Source organism: Cucurbita pepo, chromosome LG20 (genome assembly GCF_002806865.2).
Source record: "Cucurbita pepo subsp. pepo cultivar mu-cu-16 chromosome LG20, ASM280686v2, whole genome shotgun sequence".
Taxonomy (NCBI): Eukaryota; Viridiplantae; Streptophyta; class Magnoliopsida; order Cucurbitales; family Cucurbitaceae; genus Cucurbita; species Cucurbita pepo.
In genome coordinates this window covers 2,365,774-2,376,436 of record NC_036657.1, presented here as the reverse complement: position 1 = coordinate 2,376,436, position 10,663 = coordinate 2,365,774, and the positions used below count along the sequence as shown (strand labels likewise).

General features: G+C 35.5%; 1 protein-coding gene across 6 annotated transcripts; it reads left to right on the top strand.

Annotated features, from left to right (window-relative positions):
• Positions 1-1,655: 1,655 nt before the first annotated feature.
• On the top strand, positions 1,656-9,212 carry LOC111782813 (katanin p80 WD40 repeat-containing subunit B1 homolog). Of its 6 annotated transcripts, none has more exons than XR_002813194.1 (19): positions 1,660-2,026; positions 2,591-2,721; positions 3,050-3,167; positions 3,490-3,716; positions 3,799-3,901; positions 4,237-4,307; positions 4,534-4,608; positions 4,701-4,844; positions 4,958-5,141; positions 5,719-6,270; positions 6,384-6,440; positions 6,535-7,052; positions 7,384-7,509; positions 7,589-7,663; positions 7,775-7,887; positions 8,109-8,225; positions 8,318-8,386; positions 8,500-8,852; positions 9,044-9,212. XR_002813194.1 is itself a non-coding variant. In XM_023663619.1 (19 exons), exons 1-19 carry the CDS (start codon positions 2,002-2,004, stop codon positions 8,558-8,560), a joined length of 2,700 nt encoding a protein of 899 aa, XP_023519387.1. In that variant the 5' UTR covers positions 1,660-2,001; the 3' UTR covers positions 8,561-8,975. The 6 variants fall into 6 exon arrangements, 5 of the variants coding, with proteins under 5 accessions (XP_023519388.1, XP_023519389.1, XP_023519386.1 ...); XM_023663619.1 differs by lacking the exon at positions 9,044-9,212 and having other exon boundaries at positions 6,535-6,680; positions 6,747-7,052; positions 8,500-8,975; XM_023663618.1 differs by lacking the exon at positions 9,044-9,212 and having other exon boundaries at positions 1,658-2,026; positions 6,541-7,052; positions 8,500-8,975.
• Positions 9,213-10,663: the final 1,451 nt, after the last annotated feature.

The following is a 10,663-nucleotide window of genomic DNA, read 5'->3' as shown; positions in this document are numbered from 1 at the left end:
TGTCGTCATCATCCTTCACCATAAATTATTTATTTTTAGAAGCTGAAGAATTTTTGTTTTTTTATTTGTCAAAAAAAGAATAACTTAGTTGGTAATACTTTATTTATTAAAAAAATATATTATTGAGATTTATCAGATCAAAATTAAAAAAAAAAAAAAAGAAATGTCCACGTTGTAGCGCCTCCTCTCTCTCCGCGTTGAAACCTGAACATGCAGCACATATTGTAAATATATAATTAGGCAAATTAATTTATAAATTGACTGAATAATAGGCTCCCTTAGATATGTCTCTATCTTAATTAAACCCAATTTATAAGACTAATTCCGGGTATATTTAATTTGTTTGTTTACAAGATATCCATTTTACCGGTAGAGACCGATCTCAAATTGCAAGGAGATTCTCCGTTTATACATGGAGAATGGGAGAGGGAGTGGTAACCTTTTTTATCCATTACATACATAGGTGAAGGACGGGATTTTGACTCTGTTATGTTATAGATCTTTTTTTAATTGTTAAAAATCCCGTAATATTAAAATTTAAATTTTTATAAATTATGCGGTTAAAATATTACATATATTGATTTATTATGATTTTTTACTCGAAAACTTTAAAATAACTATATTTTTTTAAATAATAATAAATAAAAAAATTATTCATGGATAATTCGTCTTAAGAATTACGGATCTTCATAATGGTATAATATTGTCATGAGATAAGCTCTTGTAGCTTTGGTTTGGGCTTCCCCCTCACACCAATGGAGATAGTATTAATCACTTATAAACAGAATGAAGTACATGGTAGAGATAGAGACGGAGAAGGCTTTCTTGTCCCTATCCTGCTCCACCCCTTAAACATCTCTATACTTGCTTGATTATGCATTTCACTAACTGTCGGATTCGGAGAATTAGCACACAGGCCTTTTCAAACTGAAATGAACAGCCAACCATGTGATTTTGACATAAGTCTTTCTTGTGTATTTTTAAAGCCACAGAAACAGGTTTCCGGTATATCCAAATAATGTGCATTAAAATTTTAAAAAATAATTACCAGGAAATTAAATACGAGGAAATATATTAGATGTATGAGTCGTGAGAAGATATAGGGACCTAAATTTTTGGTTGACACGCCGCATTATTCATGACCAGAAACCCCAAATTGAGGAGGGGGTGGTTTCCGTTGAGGAATAAAAGAAGGGTATTATGGTCAACAAAAAAAAAAACAGCCGTTCAAAGTGACCCAAAAGCCAAAAAAAAACTTGTGGATAAATTGCTTTTTGGGGAGTGAAATTTCGTAATTACCCCCCGCATGCGATCAGATATAGATTAGGGTATGAACCTAACGAACATACATGAATTATTACATGATTACCTTTTTTTTTTCCGCTAAAACTAAAGATAAAAACGTGTAAAACCCCAGATTTGATCAAAGATGGATGCAGGAAGAGTGGAGATTCGAAGACGGATGCTCATAATGCTGGAGGAAAACTCGGACGGTCGATAGGGAATGATTACAGGCGTGTTTGAATGAGGAGCAACCGTGTTTAGCTCTGAGTACAAATGAAATTTCACTCACGAGTAAATATATATATATATATATATATATAGGTATAGTGTATATAGATATTAAAAATTTGATAGGTCAATTATATAGAAGTTTTTGGTTCTTCGGTCCCTTTTGAGAAATTATATGGTTCCCATCTCTAAAAGCAAGCTACCATTATTTCTCTTTCTTTTTATTTTCATTTTACCGTTTCAGCCCACAACTTTTCCTTCACTGTAATCCCAAATCTGAGCTGAATTGCAGTTCAAGTTTTTGATCTTTCACGGTGGCTTTTTCTTTCTTCCAGTGGCGACTTCTGTTTCGCGCTTGGGATTTCGTTTCTCCTCACAAGTCAATTTCGGTTCCAAGCGAATTTAATCTAGTCGCCCACCGCCCGGATTTCGATTTTCCGATCTTATTTCTACTTCCGAGCTGGGTTCGATTCTTAGTTCTTGTGGACAATGGCGAAGCGTGGATATAAACTACGTATCCTTTGTAATCTTTAGTATTACGATTTTCTTTCTTTCTTTATTTATGTGCTCTGACGTTCAGCTAAAATTAGCTTTTGTTTGATGATTTTTAATCATTTTAGTTTTTTTTCTCCCTCTCCGCGGAAAATTTGGGATCAGATTTCTTGCGAGCTCAGAAGCTCCTTCAATCGAAGCATTAACCTATTTTAGGACAGAATTGATAGCCTTAGGGATTTGGATGCTCATTTTGGATGTTGGGAAAATGTAAGAGGAGGGCTTGACTTATAATTTGCCATTTTCTTGTTTTGGGTGTGCATAAGATTTATGTTGTTTTTATTAATTTCGTGTGTCTAGAAGTAATTAATGCCTTTTCTTCAGGACGGTGTATTAATTTAAAATCTTCCTTTTATTTTCTTCATTTTCTGGGAGATTATTGGGCGCTTATGTTCTATGTATGATTTAAAGTTTAAGAAGATAACCTTTCTGCTAAGGAGTTCATTTCAACTTCTACTGATTACACGATGCAATGTCATGAGAGAAACGAAAACTTCAAGTATTTCCTTGACGTATTTGAAACTAGAGGAATTTGCAGCACACTCAGCAAATGTCAACTGTCTAAGAATTGGGAAAAAAGCTTGCCGACTGTTTATAACTGGTGGAGATGATTATAAAGTCAATCTTTGGGCGATTGGAAAATCTAATTCTTTGATGGTTGGTAGAATGCCTCCTCTTCTATCTCGTTGTACTCGATCGGATAGTTAGATACATATCATTACATGTCATAGATTCACAAGTTTCCTATGTTTTTGTATATATTCATGAACTTATTTGATGGCTGAATAAAAGAATTGTATAATTTGATGGGTGTCATTCTAATGTCCAATCTTCACAATTTCTTTTTCACCTTTGCCCTGTTGATGAAAATTTGCTTGTACATTACCCTTGAGATTTTTCTGACCGATATTCTTTCTGGACTATTTTTGGGCACAACATGATTTCTTTAGTGCTAAACTTGGAGTTTTATCTTGGTTTTGTGCAGAGTCTTTGTGGTCATACTAATCCAGTTGAATCAGTAGCTTTTGATTCAGCTGAAATTTTGGTGCTTGCCGGAGCTTCATCTGGTGCAATAAAGTTGTGGGATATTGAAGAGGCTAAAAGTTAGTTTTGCTCAACTAATTTCTCACTTTGACTGATATGTATACTTCTTATCTGATATTTATTGTTAGATAAGTTAGTTATCAATCGTATAGAACTACGTGTGAAAAGCATGCATACTTTGATAAACTCTAAGAGAAATAATGTGGTTTTGTCACGTAGTCGTGTTAATGAGACCTACTTAGTAAACATGGTTGTCATGATGGATTTTCGCTGTTCATTTTGTCATATGTTCAGATTTCTGCCTTCAATTGTACATAAAACCATAAAATTGCTTTCCTTTGTGGACAGCCTCTGATCTCTTAATACGTTCTTGAAGTGTAGTGGTTCGCACTCTTTCTGGTCACAGATCAAACTGCACGGCAGTTGAGTTTCATCCGTTTGGCGAGTTCTTTGCATCCGGTTCTAGAGACACTAATCTAAAAATATGGGATATCAGAAAGAAAGGTTGTATTCATACATACAAGGGGCACACTCAAGGCATCAGTACTATCAAGTTCACTCCAGATGGTCGCTGGGTAGTCTCTGGTGGATTTGATAGTGCTGTGAAGGTAACAATGAGTCACACTGTAGATGTTGTAACTTTCTATCATCATTATATAAAGGCCATAATTTAAAGTTTCTCTTGAATAGGTATGGGATCTAACGGCTGGAAAGCTGATGCATGATTTTAAGTTCCATGAAGGGCCTATTCGATCCATAGATTTTCATCCACTTGAGTTTCTTCTTGCGACAGGTGAGTGAAAGAAAAATTAAACAATTGATGCTTAAGTGGGAAGTTTCTTGAACACAGAGAGCAATTAGTTTTTCATGCTGCCTGTCAAAGTTGTTAAAGTGCATCTCTCCTGCTTGTCTCTCCCTCCCCCCACGCAGAAGCATCAAATTAAGAGAATGTGCAGATCTCAAATAACAATGCCTCTTGGTCCACTGTTTTCATTTATAAAATAGGATACTTGCATATTGCTTTTATGCATTTTAATATTACCTGCTCTCTCTCTCTCTCTCTCTCTCTCTCTCTCTCTCTCTCTCTCTCTCCGAGTAAAATGTGTCCCATATGATAAATATTTTCAGGGTCAGCGGACAAAACTGTAAAATTCTGGGATTTGGAAACTTTTGAATTGATTGGATCTACAAGACCTGAGGTATATCTATTCTACTAAAAAATACATGTTCCCTTAGTATTGTAATAGATGTTCATTTCCTGTGCTTCCTCTGGGTTTGGATATTCATGTTGGAAAGTGAAGTAGTTTTCAAATTTTCAATGATTTTTGTGCTGAATCTTTCTCAAATATTCTCTTTTAACGAAAGGTTTAATCATTTTCAATATGCTGCCTCCATAATTATGTCATTATCATATCTTTTATACAGGCTGCTGGAGTACGTGCAATCACCTTCCATCCAGATGGGAGGACCCTGTTTTCTGGTCTGGATGACAGTCTGAAGGTGAAGAGAGTTACTACTTCGTAACTATGTGTCCACGTCCAAAAACATCTATTGGCCCATTAATGTCATATCTCCATTCTTTGATATTGTAGGTATATTCATGGGAGCCTGTCATTTGTCATGATTCTGTTGACATGGGATGGTCAACACTAGGTGACATTTGCATTCATGATGGGAAACTGTTGAGTTGCTCATTTTATCGAAACTCTGTTGGGGTTTGGGTAGCTGATGTGGCGGTATGCCAATCTATATCTTTTCAGAAGCTTGTTCATGTTTTATTTTGTGTTACAATTACCCACATTATCTTTCAAGTAAATTAAAAAAGAAAGTTCTCCTTTTCTACTTCCAGCATATTGAGCCTTATGGAGCTAATCCAATATCTGGGCAAAAGGAGCCAAATGATCAGAAATCTAATTCTGCTTTCAAGAACAGTCTAGGTTCAAAAAGCATTGGAGCTGGTTTGATGACTTCCAATCTGCAATCTATGTCTCCTGATTATGAAACAAAGGAGATAAAGAACATTTACGTTGACAGTAAGTCCTTGTTTTCTGCTCTGCAAGGAGCGGTCGTGTTAACTTTTTTTATGATAGGTTCCGAACTGCTACCCTATTTTAAGTATTAGGCGTCCAAACATTATTTGCAGTAAATTTCTAACTGCAACCATGAGTTAGCAATAGGTTTCTTTGCTAGCAAACTGAGAAAATCATGACAATAGTAAGTTTTCTAAGGAAAAAATGCGTGGGAAACAATTCCATTTACCTCCTGTGTTTTCAAAGGAGATCAATGGTTCATTTTGTTCGATAGATATGTCTCTTTTTTTTATATATGCAACTCTTGGTATGACTTTCCTCAACAGTCTTTGAATTGACTCCCAGCTTCTTTAGTTTTCTATCATTTGTTGATACCCAGGAACTGAATTAACCTATGTTTTCTTAACTTCCATCCAACTGATGCGGACTTCTGATAGATCAGTCAGAGACTGCCATAAGGATTTTGAACAAGCATAAATTCATGATTTCATGTCACATATAGCTCATTTTTATGCATGTTTGTCTGCCTTCAAGCATTGTTTTAAATCTATTCTCTATTCTCTTTTTTATTTTTCTAAAGCAACTGGTGGAAAGCCTGTTGCACCACAGAAGGAAGAATCTTTAACCTCCCCAAAAGTTGTATTTGCATTGGATTCAAAGAAGATTAGCTATGATGCTAGCAAAGAGCAAAGTCCTGCATCAAGAGTAGAAATGAAATCTAATGAAGTATCAAGAGACAAACCCCCAGTTGTACCTTGTGCTAGTCCTGAGGTTAAAGACTCGCCGAGCTCTGTAAGAGAATCTATCACATTTTCCAAGACAAGGCGTGGAATGTTACTCAGGCCGGCTCATATAAGAAAGCCATCCAATAGTAAAATGGATTTTGAAAAACTATCAGTTGATTCAAGTAGAAAAGCTGATCTTGAGAGACTGCCAGTTGAAGATTCTGTAAGCATCTGTCATACCACCAGTGATTTGAATAAAGCTCCAGAACCAAACTTGAAAACAAGTGTTCTATCCGAAGAAACACATAAAGATTCTCATAGAACAAATTCTAATATCATTAGTATCGAGGAGAAGTTTGAAAAAATCCCCTCTCCATCCGCTGAGACAACTTCAGAACAAGAGAGCCGTAAGATGTTGTCCTTACCTTTTGGGGATGCAATATTATTATATATACATATTATATTAAAACTGTTTATATATTTTTGTCTTATGTTAATAGTATTTTCACCAAACTTGCAGGCAACAAATCAGTTGAAAGTAGCAAAGGGACAAATCCTGTTAAATTTGTAAATGGAGGTTTGCCATCGTTGTCCACTTAGTTATTTTCCACTGACAGGAAATGTCAAGTAAATGTGTGGGAGTTTTATGGGCTTATATCCTATTTTCGCAGTTGCAGTTGTTTCTGGAAGGACGCGCAGTCTCGTTGAGAGGTTTGAAAGGAGAGAACGAACTAATGATGTACAGGCAACAATTTCACCACCTTCTGTCCTTGAATCAGAGAAAACAAGAGAACAAACTAATAGCTTTGAAGCACAGGTGGTTACACCTCAGATCCTTGAAACTGAGAAGACGCATGAACAAACTAATGACTGTAGAGTACAGGAAGTGGCCGTATCTTCTCTTGTCTCTGAAACTGAGAAGACGCGTGAAGAAACAAATAACTATGAAGTACAGGCAGTGGCTATTCCTTCACACATCTCTGAAACTCAAAAGGCAAGAGAACAAAATAATGACTATGAAGTACGAGTAATGGTTCCTCCTCGTACCCCTGAAACTAGGAGGACGGCTCCGAACTATGAAGGAAAAACAAGAAATAACTATGAAGCAAAAGCAAGAAATAACTATGAAGCCAAAACAACTCCTATTCCTTCACGTGTCTCTAAAACAGATAAAACCGACAATTTTCAGGTATGATTACTATAAAACTTTAAGAAGCCACGTAATATGATGACATTAATTTATAGCACTTCTTATGGGCATCCTTTTGCAAGAGTTATATTGTCAAGCTGATCTTTTAATGAATCTCATCAGTCTTCTTAGAATTTAGGTTACATTTGAAGTTGTTTGGAACGCAATCCAATTGAGAAATTTGGGTGCTTTCTCTGGAAAATTGTTTCTAAGCTGTTGGCAGAGAATGGCTAATGTCAAAGAATGTTGACAAACGCAAGTCAGATGAAGACGTATTTAAGTTGTTAGGTTTGTTCAATCCAAATCATTGAGAGTTTTTTTTTTTNAACAGAAGGGAGAACCTCAAATTTCTGGAAGAGATTCTACCTCTGCAAATGATAGGGATGTCATTGAAGACTTGATGCAATCTCATGATGTATTCTTAAGTACCCTTCGATCCCGCTTAACAAAATTGCAGGTAATTTTCTTTCAGCATGCAGATAATACCATTTACATTTTTTGGAAGTTGCGTTCATACCAGTGAGTGTCCTGCACAGGTGATACGACACTTTTGGGAGCGGAATGACTTGAAAGGTGCCATTAATGCTATGACAAAACTTCCAGATCATTCTGTGCGTATCTTTTGTTGTTGCGTTTTTATTTCACATGCCTTCAATTTTGTAAGCTACTCGTATCTTTTCTGTTTCCAAATGTGTTATTCTAAGAACAAGTTCATGATGCAGGTGCATGCAGATGTGATCAGCGTTCTCATTGAGAAGATGGATGTCTTAACTCTAGATTTATTCTCTTGCCTACTTCCTGTACTCGTGGGTTTATTGGATAGCAAGATAGAAAGGTAATTGTCTCGGGTGTAAAGTAGTAAAAAGTTTCTTATCTTGAGGTTAGATATATTGACCAAACTGACAACCAGAACCTCTATATCAGAAGGGAATACCAATGACATGATGCACCTTGAAAATGCTGTTAATTCCAACAGTTAAAAATTATGTTCCTGCCTATGAAATTTTACTGAGATGTAAGAAGTTCTTATGGCTTACATTTTATGTGGTACGGTAGGCATGCCAGTTTGTCAATGGAGATTCTATTGAAGCTTGTAGCAGTTTTTGGTCATGTTATAAGCTCAGCAGTATCAGCACCTCCAGTAGTTGGTGTTGACCTTCATGCAGAGCAGAGGTGACTTTTCATCTTGTTTTCACTTCCTTTATAAATATATGTAAATGAGACTAAATTTGGTGTTATCCGCTTGTATTGCAACTCAAACACAGGGTACAATGCTGCAAGCAATGCTTCACCCACCTGCAAAAGATTCAAAAAATCCTTCCATCATTTGTAAGGTATAATCATTTTCTTCTGGAATCTGTCGGTCCACATCTCAACTCAAATCCTGTTCCCCGAATGGGACGTTATCGCTAAATTGCCTCATTTTTTCTGCATAATTTTGCTGCAGGAGAGGTGGTTCACTAGCCAGAAGTGCTCAGGAATTGAATTTAGTACTTCAACAATGTTAAGTTTCGTTCACTATGCCAAATGTCAAGCAAACCACAAATAAGTAGGTAGGCTGACACCCCTAATAGAAAGAATGTGGAGATGCAACACCTTTACAAGTTGAAGCTACAAGTCACGTCCCACAATTTTTCGTGGGTGCTTGCTTCCAGTTCCAGTTTCGTCAGTTGTAAAGTGACATGTCGAGATTTGTGGAGGACAACATCGAATCAGAAAGAATATTGACAGAAAACGTTCAACGACGAATGGGAAATCAAACGTTGGAAGCACTCCTCATTTTGATTCTTCATATTCCGGGTATTGTCTGTATCCTCTAATCAACAATTTGTAATTATGTGGCAATCCATATATGTAATGCGTGGAGACATTCAATGCAAATATATGAGTATAATGAAATCAGTTTGTTTCTATTTGATAGAACTTATGTTGCTGATATGCCTTTCTGTGTAAGTAAAAGTTTCCTTTACATGTTAACGTTATGCTTGTAGCATTACCAGTGGCACAAAGGCAATGATTCTTCACATTCTTGGGGGCATTTGGCTCGCAGATTTGAGAACTAGGTATGTGTAACTTGTATTTGAATTGTATAGGTAAAATGTGGGGTTTAAACTTGTAAAAGCTAATTAAAAACTAGTTATTTTGATGTAAACTAACAAATTGATTATTGTTATTATTATTGGAAATGTTTCTTTAAAGAGTTTGTTGACTTTTATTTAAAGAATAAATTATAATATTGTGTTAAGAAGAACAACTCTGTAGCATGATAGAAACTGCAATGGAAAAAAACGTCCTCCAAATGAGTAGTTTTTGGATTGATTAGCAAAATAGTATAGTTTTTGGTAGGTGTGAGCTTCTAAATAGTCATGTTGGACATACATCTTTAAGAGTTTGTGTTCATATTGTGGGTCTTGCAGCTATGGTATATGCATAGCTTAAAAGCATTGCTGGTTCTTAGTGCTTCTGAATATTTAGCACTTGATTGTATTGAGTTCTAAAATGCTTTGCATTTAATGGGTTGCATCGAATTAGTCTCATGAAATCTAGTTGTTTGTGTCACATTTTGAAGCTAATATTCTAGTTAGTTCTTAGATGAATATTTGAACTCTTCTCCTATATCTGATATAGAAACAACTCAGGTGTTGCGTCAACTCTGCTTAGCTCTTCTTTTATAGTAACCAAAAAAGTAAGAGTTGAGCTACACGAGACAGAGTTAGATGGTAGAGATTAGAGAAACCCTTTGCGAAATGTTGCGAGGGAATCTCACGTTTATTAGTTAAGGGAATGATCGTGGATTTAGAAGTAAGGAATATCAGAGCTTGTAATTAAAGTGAACAATATCATACTATCGTAGAGATTTGTGATTCATAACAAAGGTTACTTTAGGTTTGTTTTTGTGGTAACCAATAACTAAGAGATTGGATAAGACATAACTAAGTAGGTAGAGAATATGGTATATGAAGACAAAGAAAGACACATATGACACTATCTTGGATTTTGATAAATGATATTAATTTAATTTAACGACGTCTCTATTCAATTTAGAAATGAATCAATAAATATTCTTATTTCACCTTAATTGAAGTTTTAAGTATAAATATTATTTTTGTGCGTGCAGAAATATACAAGCCTTTTGTAAACCCGCAACCCCTCGAGGTTATTCTGTAGTTGGGAGAGGAAGTAGAAAAAGGAATAGAGATAATTTTATTCTTCGATTAATACTCTATCTAAGAGTTATCAGTATTTATCAAATTTATTCCTATCTAACGGAACATTATTGGATCAAATGACATGGGCCTATGTATCTATATAAATCCTGATCATGGATTAACTAAAATGTAAATGTGCAAAGGCTCTATTTGCCTCTGACATTTGACGAGTTTCTTACTTTTTACGCATGCATCGCCACTCCAGTATCCACTAATTCGGAACTTAATTTGAAAGACATATTTTGACTTGGACGTTTTCGGGATGTCCCTAATAACGAACGAATGCAAGTGCTTGTGTGGATCCTATTTCAATGGTAACTTATGAGTTATCTGCCAATTATCACGAGGATGCCTTACTATTATATAAAAAGATGGACAATCAAAGCTATTTCTCTGTTCAAT

Bases quoted from the DNA above. Each gene is read 5' to 3' on its own strand.
- LOC111782813 (XM_023663617.1), top strand. From the start codon at position 2,002: ATGGCGAAGCGTGGATATAAACTAC. The intron at 4,609-4,700 runs GTGAAGAGAGTT...TTGATATTGTAG, and splicing joins GTCTGGATGACAGTCTGAAG to GTATATTCATGGGAGCCTGT. The intron at 6,441-6,534 runs GTTTGCCATCGT...CTATTTTCGCAG, and splicing joins TGTTAAATTTGTAAATGGAG to TTGCAGTTGTTTCTGGAAGG.